At 55.6% G+C, this 19,689-nt stretch overlaps 1 protein-coding gene across 1 annotated transcript in view; it reads left to right on the top strand.

Annotated features, from left to right (window-relative positions):
• The window catches only part of MAP4 (microtubule associated protein 4), a 116,362-nt gene extending 96,725 nt beyond the window's left edge, over nt 1-19,637 (top strand). Inside the window, exons 18-29 of the mRNA XM_054389975.1 lie at nt 2,179-2,292; nt 3,919-4,011; nt 7,476-7,557; nt 9,696-9,808; nt 10,696-10,902; nt 11,044-11,064; nt 11,165-11,410; nt 11,519-11,696; nt 11,967-12,043; nt 14,972-15,240; nt 15,507-15,752; nt 19,499-19,637. Of these exons, the coding sequence (XP_054245950.1) occupies nt 2,179-2,292; nt 3,919-4,011; nt 7,476-7,557; nt 9,696-9,808; nt 10,696-10,902; nt 11,044-11,064; nt 11,165-11,410; nt 11,519-11,696; nt 11,967-12,043; nt 14,972-15,240; nt 15,507-15,752; nt 19,499-19,637 (1,785 nt within the window). The remainder of the gene's footprint in view (nt 1-2,178; nt 2,293-3,918; nt 4,012-7,475; nt 7,558-9,695; nt 9,809-10,695; nt 10,903-11,043; nt 11,065-11,164; nt 11,411-11,518; nt 11,697-11,966; nt 12,044-14,971; nt 15,241-15,506; nt 15,753-19,498) is intronic.
• The last annotated feature ends 52 nt before the right edge of the window (nt 19,638-19,689 follow it).

Here is a 19,689-nt window from a genome sequence, read left to right as displayed (position 1 = left end):
TGAGCTCAGAGATCTTTCCAGCCAAACCCATCCCATGATTCTGTGATAAGCACAATGAGCTCTTCATTGGATGCTGTGACTGGACACAGCCACCATTCATGTTGATAAAGATGTGAAGGGCAGTGTCAGGAGGATGGAGCCAGGCTCTGCTCACTGATGACCAATGGTAGGACAAGGGACAATGTGTGCAAGCTGGAGCAGAGGAGTTTCCATTTGAATATAAGGAAACCCTCTTCACTGTGAGGGTGACAGAGCCCTGGAGCAGGCTGCCCAGAGAGGCTGTGGAGCCTCCTTCTCCTGAGACATTCAACACCCTCCTGGACACGTTCCTGTGTGACTGGCTCTAGGTGATCCTGCCCTGGCAGGGGGGTTGGACTGGATGAGCTTTTGAGGTCCCTTCCAACCCCTCATGTTCTGTGATTCTGTCATCTCTGCCTGACAACCACATCAGCAGTCTGCCCATAGACAGAGGGCTTGCACTGCCCCAGAGAGGAGCAGATTTGCTCAGTTCTCCTGGCTGTAGGTCTGCAGTGATGGAACCCTCACCACAGAGCTTTGATCTGATGCCAGGAAAGCACAGGTCATGCTGGGAGCCTTCATCCCCTCTCAGGCACTTGAAAGACAAGGCTGTTGGAGGGCTGTGGTAGCATGGGCAGCACTAACACAGCCATGGATCCATCAGGGTTGGAGTATCTCACTTGTACCATGTTACAGCAGAACTCAGACATCTAGAGGACAGAAACTTCAAATTCCCCAAATCATTCTGGAGATGACAAACCAAGTCTGGTGGCAAACTGGGAGGTGAGAAGTTGGGTAACCCCTTCATGGACTGGGTCTTGAAACCAACCCCAGCAAGGGGACCAAAAGTTCCTCTGGGGTTTTTAATCCTGCTGGGGCTCTGCAGAGCTTTTTATCTCAGAAGATTCTGGTGTCACTTCATTTGGACCTTGAGTTGCACTCTCCTGTATTCCCTAAATATTCTCCCACAAAGTCCTTAAATTCCACCAGCTGTCTGGTGACAAAATAATCCTTATTGTAGTCTTTTTTTGTGCTGAGATGTTGTTAGAGTCTGAGAGTGCCCCAGGAGTGCTGGGGTTGCTCTTTAGCTCCTGTTCTGTTGCTGGGAGGTTTGTGCAATGCAGGGTTTATGCTGGACCCCCCAAAATGCAGGTCCTGCTGCACTTGGCTGGGAGTAGATCAGCAGAAGAAGAGACATTTGCAGGTAGCTGCTGATGTTTTCTCAAAACCTGCACATTTTCCTTCCATGTTCTGCTCAGCTGGAATAGGCAGAGCCATCAGCACTTGGTTAGCTAAAAACCCCTAAATCCACTGGTGACCTCAAAGCTGGCGTTGATGCCCTCTCCTTGGAGGTGTTCATGGCCAGCTTGGATGAGGCCTTGAGTAACCTTGGGCTAGTGGGAGGTGTCCCTGCCCATGGCAGGGGGTTGGAACTGGGTGATCTCGAAGGTCTCTTCCAACCCAAACAATTCTATGAAGCTATGAATCAGCCTGTGGGAGAGACAGCAGAGTGGGAGGACATTTGGTCTGTGTCCAGCAGTGTCCATGGGGCTAGAAGATCAGCCCATGGATGTGTTTGCCTCTGAGGTCTGTGTGACATCCTCTGTGTGAAGGAGGAGGCCCTGTGCTGATGTTGGGTTGCTAGAAGGTTGGATTTGGGTTTTTTTGGGGTGGGGGTCACTTGGAGACCTGCCACCATGACTGCTGGGGCAATGAATGATGAGACACCCCCTCCTTGGAGGTGTTCAAGGCCAGGTTGGATAAGACCTCGAGCAGCCTGGGCTGGTGGAAGGTGTCCCTGCCCATGGCAGGGAGGTTGGAACTGGATGATCTTTAAGGTCCCTTCTGACCCAAACCATTCCATGAATCTATGAGATACCAAGGAAGGTCACCTCTGAGTCCTTTGAGTGATGGACAACGTAATCATTGTTCTGTGACCTCAGGGTGCCTGTTGCATCCTGTGCCTGGGTGTTGTTGCTTCCCCTCCACCCCCTTAGCCTCATCCTGTGCCTGGGATTACGTTTTGCCTGAGGATTACAGCACCTAAGAAGTTCTCCTGGGTTGTCCTCTCCGATGAGTTTATCTGGGTGGCCTCAGTTCCCCAGCTCCTGCCCAGCTGTCCCTGTTGCTGGTTGAAACCATCCCTTTGTCTCCATCCAGGGGAAGGTAGAGAAAAGGCCTGACTCAGCCACTGCTGCACGGAGAGCTGAACCCCAGGGGCTCCCTAAAACAGCCACCACTAAAGAGGGGGCCCCCAAACAGCCCAATGGGAAAGTGAGTTTGTTTCAGACTTTTCTCTGGGGGAGATGAAGGAATCCATGCCTTGGTTGAGTCACTTTCCCTCCTCTTCAACTCTTCTTGCTTTCTGTCTCCTGTCACTGTTCGTCTCACAGACACTCCTCCAGGTCTTTCTTGTAAACCCTGAGATGTTCTCAGTGAAACACCTTCAGAGGTCACTGTTGGAGGTGTCTTCTCCTTGTCTGCTGTAAATGTTCTCAGAACAGAGTTCTCCATCTTCACCTTGAGGCAGTCAGCTTTGAGTCAGAGCTTTCCCTTGAGACCAGTTCTTCACACCCAGCACCAGTTTGTGACTAAGGAGAGGGAGGTTCACTTCTGAGCTGCTTCGTGTTAAAGCCTTATTAAGAGCATTGAGGACTTTCTGTCCTTCTTGCAGCATTCCTGACCCAAACCCTTTGACTCCATGCAGTCACCACTTGCTGGGTCACTCTGAGGCTGTTGTGTGGGGTGGGTGTCCCTGCAGCACTGGCTTCTTTCAGGAGTTAGCAGGCAGAACCATGTGTGGCTGGGGTTTGTCCCCCTGGAGGAGCCACCACACAGCTCCATGGCACAAGGACAATCCCAGAGCTGCTGCACTGAATCCTGTCTGAGCTGGCCACGGAGCTCTGGGGAACCTGCTGAACTGAGGACATTCTGATGATTCCTTTTGTGCCTCAAACTGGTCACCTCTTTCTGGAAAGCAGGACAGAGCTTCTGCCACCTCCTGTGCTGTTCAGTAACCCCCAGAATAAACTCATGTCCTAACTAACCCTCTACACATGGGCCTGGTGCTCCAGCTTGGTTGCTACCTCGGTGACTAAAAGTGCAGTTAGCAGCCACCTTCTGACTTTGGAAGAAGTCCACCTTGGTTTAGTTTAAAGGAGAAACAATTTAATCAGAAGGATTAGGGAGAGACAATTTAGTCAACAGGCATCCCAGGGCAGTGGTGGAGTCCCCCTTCCTAGAGGGCTTTCAAAGCCATGGAGGTGTGGTGCTGAGGGCCATGGTTTGGTGGTGACTGAGTTCATGGTTGGACTCTGTGATCTTTAAGGTCTCTTCCAACCCAAACCATTCCATGATTCTAGTTGACATGAGACTTGTCCTAAATATTAGCTGGAGATTCCACAACCTTCATCAGAAGGATTGTTTCTCACACCAGAGATTTTGAAGAGCATTGCCCAGGACTGACCCAATCTGTAGGAGTGAAGTGCAGGCACTGAGCAGCTCAGAACATTGTTGGAAGAGGTGGCCCCATGAAGGAAGGAGGCAGCTCAGCTGGCTCTCCCTGATCTGGGGAAACTGCTGGGAAGCTTCATCTGGGACATAGAGGAACCTGGCTCTTCTGGTAGGCAGGTGCCCACCTGGTGGTGCCAACCCATGGAGAAGAGGTCTTCCTGCTTGCGCTCTGGCACTAACCCTCTCTCTGCAGCCTCTTGTTTCCTTCACTTTTTTTTTCTCACTCTGCTCCTCAGTTGCTTTCACACCTAATGCTGAACTTGGGTTGAGCTTAACACAAGTCCTCGTTGATCCACCACTCTCTTAGAGCATCCACTCCAGCCTGCCATATGACAACTCTAACCAGTCCTCTTCCCTTGTGTTGTTTTCCATTCTGTAACGTTCCAGGTCCAGATAGTCTCCAAAAAAGCGAACTACAGCCATGTTCAGTCCAAGTGTGGTTCCAAGGACAATATTAAGCATGTCCCTGGAGGTGGGAATGTAAGTATGGGCTCTGGGCAAGCTGTCTGTCTACTAACTCCTTCTCTTGTGCTATGTTTGTCCATGTCAGAGTCTGCAGAGCACTGGGGGTCAGGCAGAAAAGTGTGGCAGAGGTTTGGGGCTTCTGGAAACCACGTAGGCTGGAAAATGTCTCCCTTTTGTGTTCCCCATGGGACACTAGGTTGGACATGTGTGGTTGGTTTCATGGTGCTATAGCCATGCCTGACCCATTCAAGTGGTGTTCAGCACCAAAGGTAGGACGTGGATGTCACTGAGCCCAGGAGTCCAGCTCACCATGGATCCCTTCCACACTCAGTGGAGGCATCTGTTTGGTCCTCTGACCTGTTTGAGATGTTTGATGGTTCAGATGGAATGAATTGTGGCCTAGAAGTTCCTCTTCATTGGCTAATCATAGTTAGTCGGTGGTAGGACATGAGGACATATCCTGAAATTGTGCCAGGAGAGGTTTAGGTTGGACATGAGGAGAAGTTTCATCCCTGCAAGAGTGGCCAGGCATTGGAAGAGGCTGCCCAGGGAGGTGGTGGAGTCACCATCCCTGGAGGTGTTCAGCAAACAGTGGAGATGGCGCTTGGGGACGTGGTTCAGTGGCCATGATGGTGTTGGGTTGATAGTTGGACTTGATTCCAACCCAAACAATTCTATGATTGTATGATGGAGCTGGCCTGAGGCAGATGAACTTCACCTCATGTTTCAGAGACAAGGAAGGATGAAGAAGGAGGAGGAAAAGCCTCTGGGGCTTAATCTTTGAGCTGTGATTATCAGCTACATTTAAAGGCTGGTGGTGACCATGCAGCAGAGTTGAGCTCGTTAGAACAGGAGCTTGATCTTGGTCTGTCCCTGGCCTTGGCTTGGAGTCTCTTGACCTGGAAGTATCTGGCAACAAAAACCCAGCTACCAGGATACTACAACTCTGGACACCACCACTGTGGTTTGCCATCTTGTGTCCTTGTGGGCAGACCTGAGGGACCTTCTCAGGTCAGTGCTGGGCTCTTTGTACTGGGGCCAGTTTGCAGGACACAGAGGTTGGATGGTTTGTACTGGGGCCAGTTTGCAGGACACAGAGGTTGGATGGTTTGTACTGGGGCCAGTTTGCAGGACACAGAGGTTGGATGGTTTGTACTGGGGCCAGTTTGCAGGACACAGAGGTTGGATGGTTTGTACTGGGGCCAGTTTGCAGGACACAGAGGTTGGATGGTTTGTACTGGGGCCAGTTTGCAGGACACAGAGGTTGGATGGTTTGTACTGGGCCAGTTTGCAGGACACAGAGGTTGGATGGTTTGTACTGGGCCAGTTTGCAGGACACAGAGGTTGGATGGTTTGTACTGGGCCAGTTTCAGGACACAGAGGTTGGATGGTTTGTACTGGGCCAGTTTCAGGACACAGAGGTTGGATGGTTTGTACTGGGCCAGTATCAGGACACAGAGGTTGCATGGTTTGTACTGGGCCAGTTTCAGGACACAGAGGTTGGATGGTTTGTACTGGGCCAGTTTCAGGACACAGAGGTTGGATGGTCTCCAGGAGACACTGAATGCTCAGGTGCCATAGAAGCAGTGTCCACTGGTGATTACATTTGTGGCTTCCTGAGGAGTGGTGCCCAGCTGCCACCTCTTGTGTTGCTTTCCCTGTGCCCTGTGAAGCTCCCTGTGAATGGTTTCTGGGGCAGGTCTCCTGGTGCCTTAGAACTGATCTCCTCTGTTTGGTTGAGAGTGGTGTTGGACTTGGTGCAAACTACTATGGCCACCTCTCCTGGGAGATGGTTGGTTGGTTGGCTGGCTGGCTGAACTTCTGCTGCACATGGCTGGTTCTTACTTCAACCTCTGCAAGAAGCAACCAGCCCTGGGTTCTTCAACTCATTCCCCACGGGATGGTTGCCAAGGTGGTAAGAGGCAGATGCTGAAGTCACACAGACAGGGTCCACTTAACTAAGCTTGACTCAAGGAGAATTCTCTGCACCATAGAAAGAAGAACTGATGCTGAGACCATCACCTTCCCTCATCGTTTTCTCAGCTGTGGACATTTCTGTTCCTGCTGCATCTTCCATCTGGGTTTGCCACCCAGGTTGGGAGCAGATCAGTGGTCCTCAGTCAGTGGTTTGTGGCAAAAGTCCCTGTGGCTGGAAGGAGCAGCTGGTGGCACACAGCTTGCCCAGGCAGGGCCATTGTGAGGAGATGAGACATGGTGGGCACTCTGGCTCCTTTTCTTCGTTCTTTCCATCTGCTCACACCTTGTGTGGTGTTTTCTTGATCCAATACAACAATCACTCCTGATGGACCTCCTGATGTTCCACTCCTGAAGTTCACTGCTGATGGGGGTGTCTGGAGGGTACCTTGTCTACCTTTGTCTCCAGTTCAAGCTGTTGGGAATCCTGTGGATAAAAGCAGTGGTTAGCAGCAGATGATGACTGAGCTTCAGGGTTGCTGTGGTAGAACTAAGCCAAGAGGCCAAGGCCAGGTTGGATGGGGCCTTGAGCAACCTGGTCTAGTGGAATCTCTCCCTGTCCATGGCAGGGGGGTTGGAACTTAATGACCTTTGAGGTCCCTTCCAACCCAAACCATTTCTGTGCATCTATGACATCCTAGCTGAGGTGGTTCCTTACTGGTACCCTCTGTGGATACCCTTTTTTTATACATGGAGGTCATTTCCTCTCCCCTCCAAGATACCCAAGAGGCAGATATTGGTGTTGTGCCTACTCACCTTGTATTTGCCAGAAACGTCTTGGCACCAACACAGGTAGGTCTCCTGGGTGAAAAAAGGCACTTTATTGTGCTTCAGTGTGAAGGTGCTGAGGCACTGGAACAGGTTGCCCAGAGAAGTTGTGGGGGCTCCAAGCCTGGAAGTGTTGCAAGCCAGGTTGGATGGAGCCTTGAGCAACCTGGTCTAGTGGAAGGTGTCACCACTGTGAGGCAAAGCCTGACCTGGGCCAGGCTGCACCTCAGTGGTAGTAGAGAGAAAAAGCTGGAGGTGGTGGCATGTCTCTGGCCCTACAGCAAGAGAGTGGGTCAGTAGAACCATGAGATGACATCTGTCCTGGTGACAGTCTGGAGCTGCCCAGGCATTGCCTATGTCCTCAAGGGCAGAGCCAGCAGTGGGTAGAAACCATCTGGGGAACGTTTCAATGGGATTGGCTTTTTTTTTTTGTTCCTCTTCCAAGTGCTTTTGTATTCCATGAGCTCCAGACTTGTGTTTCTGGTTGCTCTCCATCTGTTAGTTTTATCTGGTTTCAACTTCTCCTGCTCACATTAACTCCTTCTGGCTGGTGCAGGACGTTCCACAAGGCCGAAGCCAACTGCAGCGTTTGGCTAGGAAGTCAACCATGAAAAGATCCTGTGGTGGAGAGGGGTGGGGCCTCATTAGGTGTGACCTGATGGTTGAGATGAACCCTTGGCCTCCAGCTTCACTGGAGACCTTTCTCTGCTCTGAGCTGTTTCTTTCTGTCTCTTTAGGTGCAGATCCAGAACAAGAAGGTTGACCTTTCCAAAGTGTCCTCCAAGTGTGGCTCTAAAGCAAACATCAAGCATAAGCCAGGTACAAATTTGATCATTTCTTCATGGTTTGGTTGTAGATCTTGCAGATCTTCAACCTGGTCTTGGGTTGTGACTGGAACAGTTCAAGAAGGTTGTTGCTTTCAGGGAGGATTTCTGGAAGTACTTGGATCATTCCTGGTGGTTTCATGGATGGAGAAGGGGGTTAGGAGATGTGGGGTCTGGTTGTGTAGGGTCTCATCAGAAGATCCTCTCCTGCTTCAACTTAGTTTAGAAAAAAACCAGGGGGATCCCTCCCATGAGTATTCCAGGAGCCTGGAAGCCTCATCCCTGCTTACAGAGGCTCTCTGAACATGGCTGTGAAGGATGAAGGCACCTCCCACCAGTTCTTCAAAGTGAAGACAAAGGTCTCCCAGCCCTCAGTTCAGTGGCAGTTCCTCACTTTGGGCTCTTTTGGGACATGGGGTGGTCCTGGCCTGCAGGAATTCTTTGCTTCCCACTGAGAAGACAGCAATAACTCCATGGAATTCCTGCAAATCTGGGCTCCCCTAACTAAGCCTTGACCATCCCACTGCTCAGCTGGAGCACAGGCAAGCCCTGGGCTCAAGGTACCACCATGGCTGTGGGCAGTGCACCTTTGTAGCCTCCCAAAGTGTGGTTGGTTCAGTGGCTTCTGCTGGATCTGAGGACATTTCCTGCAGAGGAAAGCTGCTGGCAGTCAAATCTTCATGCCTGAGGGACAAGATTCAGTGACCCAAGCTGAAGAGAAACCCTACAGGCTTGTCTCTGTCTGCTCCTTCTGCCAGCCTGTTGGGTTGAAAGGAGTTCAACCTTCTACCCTGAGCACCGTGGGTCAGTGCCTCCAAACTTGCTCAAATGTGGTGCCACCACCATGACCCCTGTGCCCTGCTCTGCAGCAACAAGCTGCCCACCACAATGGCTGCTCTTGTCCAGGGCTGATTAAACCAGAGCAACCCAGCCAGAATTCCCCCAAGTCAGATGTTTGACCTGGTTTTGTGGTGGGCACCATGGGCCATGCCAAGCCTGCAGCATGCTGAGGGGCAAGTGTTTAATGATGTCACTGGGCAGGAGCCAAACTGAGATGGTTTTGGGGAGGAACCTGCTGGGACAGGGGCTGCAGGAGCAGGCTTTTATGGAATCACAGAATGGTTTTGGCTGGAAGAGACCTTTGAGGTCATCAAACCCAACCATTAACCCAGCACTGCCAGGTCCTTGATGGTCTACAGCCAGAAAAGTCTTGCTGGGAGTCTGCAGTTGTTTGGATTTTTTTTTACCTTTAGGTTCTCCTGAACCTGGTGTCCATCCACTTCCCATATGTGGCTTCTCCTTGCCTGCCTACACAGCCACCTCCTGAGCAGTTCAGGGGGCTGTGTGTCAGGGAAGGAGCTGCTGGGCCAGTGATGGAGGAAGAGTGGGAATGGATGGTGAGCAAAGAAATGTGGTTAACAAAAAGGCTGGACATGAGGAACAATTTCTGCTCCTTGAGGGTTCTCCAGGCCTGGCCTAGGCTGCCCAGGACAGTGGTGGAGTCCACATCCCTGGAGGGGTTTCCAAGCTGTGGAAATATGGTGCTGAGAGCCATGGCTTGGTGGTGATCCAGCAGTGCTGGGTTCATGGTTGGACTCCATGAGCTGAAAGCTCTCTTCCAACCCAGATGATTTTGTGATTCCATGAGGAGCAGGACGTGTCCTGGCACCACTGACTGCACAGATGGGCTGAGCTGGCAGAGACCTTGGCAAGGGACAGGGACAGGAGTGGGCAGCTGATGTTAGCCATCAAAACACCAGCGTGGGATGGGGTGGAAGTGGCATTCCTCATCTCTGCTGGGGGAGACACATTCATGACCAGATCTTGTGAGGCATCAGGACAGCTTCCAGCCTGTCTGCCCACACCCGTGGTGGTCCCCACCTGAAGGCACTTCCAGGGCTTGGCCGTGCAGTCCTGCTTGGGAGGGAATCACCAGCTTTGATCTTGCCAATTCACAGCTGAAGCTGAGCTGGAGAGAGCCCGAGCCACACAGTGTGCTGCTTGGTCCTGTCCCTCCTCCAGAGTACGTTGGGTCCTCAGTAGCTCCTCAGGGAGTGCTGGGCAGGGGATAGGTCTCAGGTGGGACTGCTCTGGAGGATTTAATAAATGGAGCCCTGCACCATCTTGTCCTAGGGGGAGGAGATGTCAAAATTGAGAACCAGAAGCTGAACTTCAAGGAGAAGGCCCAAGCCAAAGTGGGTTCTCTGGACAATGTGGGACACTCACCAGCAGCAGGAACCGTGAAGGTGGGTGCAGCAGGCTCTGGCACCTTGGGTTAGGGTCTCAGTTTGGTTCTTCTCCTTGCCCTACATCCTGTAGGTGTAGCACAGCTTTTCCACCCCTTGTTGTGTGGCCTCTGTGGTGAGCCCCAGGAGTCAGAAAGGTCAGAAGGGAGAGACTTTGGTGGCCTGAGTGGTGTCCCTGCTAGATGATCCTCAGAGGGCTCACACTGCCAATTTCCATCTTCCTCTAAGAGTCTGAGAGCAGGGATTGCTCCGGATGATGCAAGCCCATTAGAGAAGCTGCCCATGGCCCTTTCCCTTGTGCTGAAGCTGGTGAGATCCAAGTGCTCCATGCTGGGAGACAGCACCTTGCAGCTCTGAGGAGCACTTGGCAGCTCAAAGGCTCTTTGTGGTAGGTCAGGAAGAGATTGTGCTCTCACTGATGTGCTCCTGCTCGCCTTGTGGGAACACAAACTGCCCCTGGCCTTGGTCTGGCCACAGCAAGGAGACATCTGTCAAACCCACCCAGCACCTGTCCTCTCACACCCTGTGGTGGTCAGAGTGGGGCTGGGGCTTGTCTTTAGGTGGTGCTGGGGCTTTTATGTGAAACACCACAGCTTCTGGTGCTGCAGATGGCACCCAGCTGGGTAAGAGATCTACTGGAGGGTCAGGAGGGATCTACAGAGGGATCAGGCTAGGCTGGGTCTGTGGGTGGGGCCAATGGGATGAGGCTGAACCAAACACCAGCTCCTCCCACTGCCAAACACCTCCTGGCCCCTGTTTGTCAGAGCAGCCAGGCCTGGGGGGAGGGGGCTTTGGGACCCCTCCCTTGATGTCCCCCAACAGCCCTGCACCCCTCACCTTCTCTTGACTCGTCCCTTTCCCCTTCCCCACCCTTTGTGTCTTTGCAGGGTGAGGGGAGCGCAGAGCCCGGGCAGGTGCCACTGCCCTCCCGCAACGGCGAGGTGCCCGCGCCTGGCGGTGCCCCCCGGGAGAACGGCGTGGGGGTGCCCCCTGCCCTGGCTGGTGGTGACCAAAGGGAAATCCAGAGCTTTGAGACTCAGATCCAAGAGACAAGTAAGTGGCTGTCACCTTCACCTGCCCTCTGCGCCAGGGCGGTGGGGACAGAGCCCAGCGGCGGGGCAGGGGCTGGTGCCACCGCAGCTGCCGCAGCCCCTGGGCTGTGCCCAGCAGTGTCTGGAGGGAGCCTTCCCTTGCCTCTGGTTTTTAATTCAGAAAATTGCCCTTTTATCTTCCAGGCATCTAATGATGACATTCTGGTATCGTCTCCCATCCCCCTCCTCTCCCCTCTTCTCCTCCTCTCCCCTCCCCACCCCTCCCCATCCCCATCCCCTTCTCACTGCCCTTGTGTCGCTGCAGATTGACCCTCACCAGCTGAGGTTCCGTGAGAAGACCAAGGCTGGGCCAGACCACGGAGCGGAACTCGGCATCTCCAACCCCCCCAACCCTTCCCAGCAGCACTTCCCAAGGCGTAGCACGTCCGGCAGCGACCGCCCGGCCTCAGCCGCCTCCTCCTCACTGCTGCAGCAGCCAGGCCCCCCTGGCAGCGCTTCCTCAGCAAGGCTTGTGCCCCCCCAGCCCCAGCTGCCACCTGCTCCCCTCCCAGTAACACAGCTTGGCTCTGGTAACCCACCGGTGGCTTTGGATGGGGGGAGGACAGCGTTCAGCAGGGCCAGCATCCCTCCTGCCTGGGCCAGTGTCCCTCCTGCCCAGGTCAACATCACTCCTGCCTGGGCTGGTGTCCCTCCCGCCCAGGCCAATGTCCCTCTTACCTTGGCCAGTGTCCCTCCTGCCCAGACCCACGTCCCTCCTCCCGTGGCCAATGTCCCTCCTGCCCTGGCCGATGTCCCCCTGCCTGCACTGGCTCCTCCAATGACCCCGGGGGCTCCCGGTGGGTCCTTCTTGGCTGGAAAGGGATTTCCCTCCCTGCCTCCCCCCAGGCCCTGCGCCTCCTCCCTTCTGCTTTTAAGGCTTTTCCAAGTTGAGTGTCGGTGTGGGGGATGAGAATGGGTGGTGGTGGCCAGGCCATGTACCACACCTGGAAGGAGCTCCGAGGGATGAGCCCTGAGCTTCCTTCTCTCTGGTTTTACTTCAACCCCAACCTCCTCCTGCTGGGCCCTGTTGGATGCTCTCAGCTGGCCACCCCTTGGGCCTGTTTTAGCTGTTGTGACTCTCGGTGACGATGTGCTGGTGACCTCTGGTGCTGCTGACCCTCAGTCCTGTCCCCGGGTCCCCACCGTAGGTGTGTAGGAGCAGTGCTGGCTTCTTACTGACATATCCAGCAGCATGGCAGGTTCTGGGCTTGGGGTTTCTTTTCTCTTGTTTTGTTTTGTTTTTTTTCTTTTTTTTTTTAACTGTTTTAAAACGCTGGAGCCAGCTCCTGGCTGAAGCCATGGCTGAAAGACACCAGGATGTGGTGAAGGAAAAACCGTGTTGGAGCAGAGCAAGTGGAGCCTGTGTTGGCTGCAACCAGATGTGATGGTGATGGTCATAGAAGCTCTGGTAGAGCTGAGGCCACCTCTGGTAGGACCTCCTGAGCCTCAGGGGTTGGTTCCTTTGTCTGGGCCAGGGCTGGAGGCCAGGCTGTGGTGGCGTCGTGGCTGGCATGAGCAGTGAGTGGAGGCAGAGGCAGGTCTGCGGTGGTGTGTGGGTGGTTTGAACCCAGGTGGAGTGACATGGAGGTGGGGAGGATGGGGTCAGCCACCTCTCCCCCTAGGGTAAGAGGGCTGGGAGGGCAGCAGAGCCCTTAGCTGGGGCAGATTGTAAGGCTGGGGAGGTGCAGCTGTGGCTGAGGAAGGAGGTTGAGTTTGACCTTCTCTAGGAGGTTGAGGCTGACCTTCTGTGGGAGGCTGAGCTCCTTGTTTCCCTCGCAGTGACACTAACGAGGTCTAAATGAATACCGAGAGAACAACCTGAGCCCTCCTGGGTTATCAAAATAATTTAAAGCAAATTAAAAAAGAAAAAAAAGAAAAAAACAAAGCAGACAGAAAACCCTGGGCTTGAAGTGACCTGACCCTGCTGATGGGGGAGGTGCTGTTGGAGAAGGGGACAGAGGGGAGCCAGCAGCTTCTCCTGCTTGTAGGAATTTCCTCTTTGGGAAGTCGCTGCTGCCCCGGGGCTGCATTTACACACACCAAGGTTCTTCTTGCACTTGTATTTTTTATATTAAAAGTTTGCATGGTTTCTAATAAAAAAGGCATTGAAATGGACTAGCTTGCATCCAAGTCGTCTGCCAGTCCCAGAAGTGCTTCTTCCTTCGACTGCAAACTCAGACAACCGATGCAGATTTGCACCTGAAAGGGGCCGTTATATATACCCACCCCAGACCCTCTCTCATCCTCCCCTTCCTCTCCTCCTCCTCTTCCTCCTCCCCCCCACCTCTCCCATCCCCTCCATGCCCACCCCTCTAATCCCAAACCCAGGCTCTGGGTCAGTTCCTGCCCTCCTTCTTGTGCCGTGTGGCCTCAGTGGCCCTGCTGCAGGGGGCCAGCCCTAGACTTAGTTGGCACTAACCTCACCCCCAGCACCAACCTGGGGCTCTGTTGGAGCTGAGGAAGGGCCGAAGCCCCCCTCCCACCCACTGGGCTGGGGGTGGGCACCTCCTTTCCCCACAGAGCCCTGTTGTGATGCTTGGACCCCACCTGCATGTGTGTGCCTCCCCCACCCCGTGTATATATCACTGCCCCCCACTGATGCTTCCTTCTTGCTCCCTACTGCTAAATTCTCACCACCAGCTGCAGCTTTGGGTTATTTTATTTCTTTTCTTCATTTCCAACACTTGAATCAAAAGGGGAAGTTTGGAGGAGAGGGGCTGAGAGAAGAGCAGGCTGATCCCCTCCCCCACCCCCCACCCCCCAGGGACAAGAAAACCTCCCTCTGCTCCTGGGCAGGGCAGGAAGGTGCCAGGAGAGGGATGGGTGTGCCGTGTGCCTGGAGCCCCCTTCAGAGGGGTTGGTGCTCCTGGAGGCCCCTCCCCTGCCCCTTCCTGGACTGAAGCTGAGCTCTGGGCTCACCAGCTGGGCAGAGGAGCTGGGACATGGGGGTGCTGGAGGTGGGGGACAGCAGAGTCCAGAGGTGTTAGTGGCTTTGGTGAGTAACCAAAGAGGACGTGGAGGCTGGAAGTGTGGCATTCCTCTTGCTGCTGTGCCTGGGGGAGGTGGGGGTGAGATTGCCCCAGGTACAGGGAGCAGCCAGGTCCTGGTCGTGGTTCAGGTGCCACAGGAGGGTGGCAAAGTGGCACCACTGCACTTTATCTTCTGAGACTGCAAAAAATGAACCCCAAGGAACAAGCAAACCCCCAAACCCTGAGAAGGGACAGCAGTGGCACCTTCCCCCCCACATGACATCACTCTGCTGTGCGGTGGCTGAGCCTGGGCACAACTCCCTCCTTCTCCTGTGCCACTTTCTCTGACACTTGTTGTGCCTGTGTGTAGCTGACAGACGACCTCCAGATGCTCCCCTTTGCTGAGGGGGTTGTTTCTAGGGCAGTTTTGGTTTTAACAGGGACTTTTTGTTTTTAATTTCACTTCATTTTCAGGAGGCAGCCGTGGCTGGGGGCAGCCTGGGCAGAGGGCATTGCAGCTTCTGAGCTGGAGAGGTTGGGAGCAAAGCCTGGATGGTGCCAAGAGCTGAAGTAAGGGCTGCAGGGAAGCTGCTGGCTGGCACAAGGCAGGGGAAGGAACTGGGTTTGCTGGGGAGCTTGAGCAGGGTGGGGAGAGGCAGCAGATCCTGCTGGGGACAACAAAATGAGAGGCAACTTGAATGTACCTGTCCCTGTCCTGAGATACCTCCTGCAGGTCTTGGCTTCCTCTGCAGCTGTGCCTGGGGGGACTCTGCTCTTGGGGGGGGGTTGGAGAGCAGGAAGAAGGCAGCTGGGGGCGGGGCTCAGAGCCTGCTGGCTGTGGCATGGGGGCAATGTGGGCAGCACTCCAGCTCCAGGCATGCTGGAGCCTGCAGGCAAGATGCTCAGCAAAGGCCTTTCAGTCTGCTGTGGTCAGGGTGGAGTTCTGGCTTGGGGTTGTGGGAGCTGCTGAAGCGCTGGGGAAGGAGCAGTACAGGGTCAGGGGGATGCTGGGGACACCCACCCCACCCCCCCCCCCCCCAGCTGCCAACTCTGGCATCCCCCTGCCTATCAGGGGCATCTGGGGGCTTTTTCTCCTGTTCCAGCACCTTGGGGTGACCCAGGAGCATGGGCTGGGGCCGCAGGGGCAGGAGGCTGGGGGCTGCCTGGCTGTGGGTCGGGGTCCTGACCCCCAACTGAATGTAGTTTTCTACACTGAGCCTCGCTGTCGGCCCTGCGTGGGGCTTGGGGACCCTCCTCGTGTGTTCGTGTCGTTTGGGGCTGAATGTGGGGTCCCCCTCGGGAGGCGGCAGGAGCATGGGGACGGTGACAGCTTTGGGGTGACGGTGACAGCTTTGGGGCGACAGAAGCTCCCGTGTCCTCACACCCTAAGTCGCTCACGGCTGCTCCATGCTGTCCCTGCAAAACCAAAAGAGCTGTGGGGAGGCTCAAGCAGCCTCCAGGCTTGCCAGAAACAGGCTTGCCAGGAGCCCACGGGTGGGGAAGGGGAAACGCCACGGGAGGGAGGCAGCAGCGGGAAGCAGCCCCCTGGTCCCTCCTTCCTCCCGCACCACCCAAAATCCAGCCAGAGCAAGCGCTTGACCCCCAGCTCCCCCTCACTCGGGCCTCGCTGGTCACCAGCTGGTGTCTAGAGCAAGAGCCGGACACGGGGCTCCGTCCTGCACCTGCCGCGATCGTCCTGCCCCAGCACCAGCAGCCCCCGCAGCTCCCCGCAGCTCCCCGCAGCTCCCAGCACCCCACAGGCAGCGGCGGCCGCGGGCCGTGGCGGTGGGGAAGTGACAGCGGGAGGGGGCCTGAGGCGCTTGGGACCCTGCGCGGCTCATCCCGGCCCCTTCCGAGCGCTCGGGAAGGGTCCCCATCGGCGAGGTGGGGAGGAGGAGGATGATGATGGTTCTGCTAACCTCACCTCCCCGGGCTGTTGTGCGTGGAGCGCTCGCAGCGTCCCGTGTCCCATGGCTCTGTCTCATGGGGTTGGTGGCGGTGGCATCGTGCTGCCTGCTTTGGGGGGGTGCCACCCTTGTGTCATGCTGGGGTGATTCCGAGATGGGGGGAGGATGAGGCCTGAGACAACAACAGCTCTGTGAGCAGGGTGGGGAGGGGGCACCGCGGCAGAGCCCCTCCTGCTTTGGGGTGAATCCCCACCGGTTTGCTTCTGCCTGTCTCGCCCCCTGCGTGGGGCTGTCAGACTGTGTCTCCTTAGCAACATTTCCTGACTTGATGTTGTGATTCTTATCTTGTAAAGGGTTGAAATAAAGCTTCTAGATGTTCCTCCTGGGCTTGGCTCAGCACTTTTTGGGGGGGTGGGGGGGGGGTGTGAGACAGCCAGGCAGGAGAGGCTTGACACAGTCCAAGGGCACCCCGTGGTTTACTGCTGGCAGAGGAAACCACAGAGAAGGAGAATTTTGTTGTCTCTGACAACAGCTTAAACCGCTGGGGAATTTCCCCTTCCCTGGCCCTGATTCTCCAGTCAGAGCTCAGAGGACACCAGGGACCTGCCACAATCTTCCCATGGCCACCACCAGCCCTTGGTGCCACCAGCAGGCAGAGCCCCTGGCACACCCACACTTGGCTTTGGCACCAGCCTTGGCAGGGTTTCTTTTGCCTGCCCCATGTCCAGCAGCCAAGGAGCTCCAGGGCAAGGAGGAAGGCCTGGAGCTCAAGGGGGCACCACCTGCCTGCAGGCTTAGGGCACAGGAGGTCTGAGCCTCAAACCAGCCCTGCACTTGGTGGAAGTTTGACCCTCAGTGGCTTTGCCCATGCCCCTGTGCCCAGTGGAGTGCCAGCTCCTGTCCCACATCCCCAAAGATTTGCCAGGCTGCAGTGGATGCCCCTTCCGGGGCACCTGCTGTACCAGGCTGTGCCCAAGGGCTCCTGAGAGCCTCTTGCTGGTAGAGGCTGCCTGTGACCCCTCCAAGATCCTTCAGCTCACTCCCAGAGCAGGTTCCTGCTGCTGCAGCTTTCCTGGAGAATCCCCAGCCCCCTGCAGCTGCACCCCCATCATGCCAGACCCCAAACGCTGGAGCCAAGGAATGGTTGGGGTGGAAGAGACCTTAAGCTTAAGCTGAGAGTCCATCCAAGGACCCAGCACTGCCAGGGCACCACCAAACCATGGCCCTCAGCACCACATCTCCATGGATCTGAAACCCCTCCAGGGATGAAGACTCCACCACTGCCCTGGGCAGCCTGGGCCAGGCCTGCACAACCCTCAAGAGGCAGAAATCATTCCTCGTGTCCAACCTAAACCTCCCCTGGAGCAGCTTGAGGCTGCTTCCTCTTGTCCCATCACTTATTCCATGTCAGCTCAACCAACAGCCAACCACTCCAACCTTAACCTTCTCCACCAACACCACATGGACTCAAAGTGTCTCCTTCCCTTGAGGGTGTGCAAAGGGGTGGGGAACATGGGCTGGGAGCAGGGCAGCAGGAAGGAAGTTGTGTCCAACCAGCCCAGGTGCTCTTGTTGGAATCCTCACAACTTCATAAATCACAGAATGGTTTGGGTTGGGAGGGGCCTGCAGGGGAGGTCAGGCACAGGAGCAGGCTGCCCAGGAAGGTGGTGGAGGCACCAGCACTGAAGTGCTCTTGTGGCCATGGCACCTGGGGACATGGCTTCATGGCCATGGTGCTGGTGGGTGAAGGTCGGACCTGACGATCTTGGAGAGCTTTTCCAACCCAAATAATCCTTTGATTCTAAACTCTCATCACCACCACACCTGCACCTTCCCCCTGGGGAGAGAGGAGTGTGGGGGCAGAAGCCCCTGCTCTGGAGAGGGAAGGGGACAGAGCCCCAGCACTCTGTCTCAGGAGGAGGAAGAAATGAGAGGTGCAGCAGCGCAGGTGTCACTACTCTACCCCTTTTTATTGTCTTTACTCTAGGTTGTAAAAAGATCCAGAATCACGTAACAGCCACGGAAGTATCCCAACATCACACGAGTTTGGAACCATGGAGACAATAGCTGAAAGGCTTTTTTTTTTTTTTTTTGTCTTTTTGGTATTTTTTCTTTTTTTTGTCTTTTTGGGGGGGGGTGGTTTTTTTGTTGTTTTTTTCTTTTTAAACCTGCTGGAAGGGGAACAACCTCCACCTCCCCTTTTCCTTTCCCCTTCCCTCCCCACCACCTGGAACTTGCCCATTTACAGGGGCTGAAAAGAAACAAACACTGCTCAACTCATAGTGACAACCTCAAGCAAGTGAAATGAAGATGAGAAGTTGGAGTGAACACAGGCTGCAGGACTGCCAGGGCCCCAGGGGAGTGGGGCTGGGGGGGCTGGAGCAGAAACACCTCCAGAACCATCACCCCCCCCTTGTGCTTCTCCCCCAGCACACCACCCCCAGCGCCACACCCCCGGGGCTCCTGCAAGCGCCCAGTGGCAGTGGCTCCCAGAGCAAAGGCTCAGACCCAGGAAATTCAGCTTCAACCTCACAGGGAACCAGGGGCGACCCCAGCCTGGCCCCCACCCCACAAGGAGGCAGGGCCTGGGGGGTGTTGCCAGGGTAGTACCCCCTCTCTCTGGGTAGGGGGCACACATGGGATCAGCCCCACACCTGTGCTAGGCTGAGGGGCTGTGGTCTCCCAGTGCCTGGCTGTGGTTTTGGGTACAAAGAGCTAAGAAATGGTGAACAAAACCCAGCACTGCCAGCCCCCACCTGGAGCTGGGGAACAGCAGCCAAGCCCCGCCCTGAGGGAGCAGGCCCCTGTGCCCACTGCCCCCTGGCACTGTCCAAAGGCCCACAGAGGCCCACGGGCAGGCAGGTCCCTGTGCTGGCTCTGCAGGGATCCCAAGGCCACGCTAGGATCCAGCTCCTGCCTTCTCCTCCCATCAGGATCCTCCTTCCATAGAGAGCTGATGGGGTCCTGTGCCCAGCTCTTGGCTTCCCACAGGAAAAGACACTCACGGGTGGGCTGACCATGTCCTGCCCGGCACAGGCTGCAGGGATCCAGGATCCATGGCACCAGGAAAAGAACAAACAGCAAAAAGCAAAAAATCTCAAGGCCAGAAGCTGAGGAGCATGAGGCAGGGCAGGATCCAGGCAGGGCGGGAGCCAGGCAGGTCTCATATGGCACAAAAGGAGCCTGGAGACCGTAGCAGGAATGTCATATCCAGCTGGCACCTTCAGGGCTTCCTCCTCTCTGAGGTCCTCAGGCCGTGGGAAGAGGAGACAGGGGCTCACCATCCTCCACCGAGGATCACCACTGAGGAGCATCACCCTCCACTGAGTGAGGTTCACCACCAAAGATCACCACTGAAGGTCCACCACCATGGTCCACTTCCCTGCAGTGCGGCTGTGCTGGATCCATGCTCTGCCTGGCACCTGGAGCTGGGACATCTATCCTTTTCCAGAGCTGGGACATCCATCCTCTGGAGCCAGGACATCCATCCTCTTCCACAGCTGAGACACCTGTCCTCTTCTGGAGCCAGGACATCCATCCTCTTCCACAGCTGGGACACCTGTCGTCCTCTGGAGCCAGGACATCCATCCTCTTCCACAGCTGGGACACCTGTCCTCTTCTGGAGCCAGGACATCCATCCTCTTCTGGAGCCTGGGAGCAGCTCCGGCCCCCTGTGGGGATGGGGCAGAGGACGGTGGCAGCTGCCCTGTCCATGCTCTCCAGGTGGGAGGCGCTGTCGTGGTGTCCTCGGAGCTGGCCTCGGGGTCCGCGCTGGGTCGGCGTCGGGCGCTGCGCCGGCTCCTCCTCGGTGCCCATGCAGGAGGCTCAGCCAACACTGCTCTTCTGGGATGGCGAGAGATGACGTCACAAGGGATAAATAGAACTTTATTTAAATAAACCTTTCTCAACAGCTT

The sequence above is a fragment of the Indicator indicator genome, chromosome 20 (genome assembly GCF_027791375.1).
Source record: "Indicator indicator isolate 239-I01 chromosome 20, UM_Iind_1.1, whole genome shotgun sequence".
NCBI lineage: Eukaryota > Metazoa > Chordata > Aves > Piciformes > Indicatoridae > Indicator > Indicator indicator.
The sequence above is the reverse complement of the archived record's forward strand: the minus strand, read 5'-3'. Positions and strand labels throughout refer to the sequence as shown.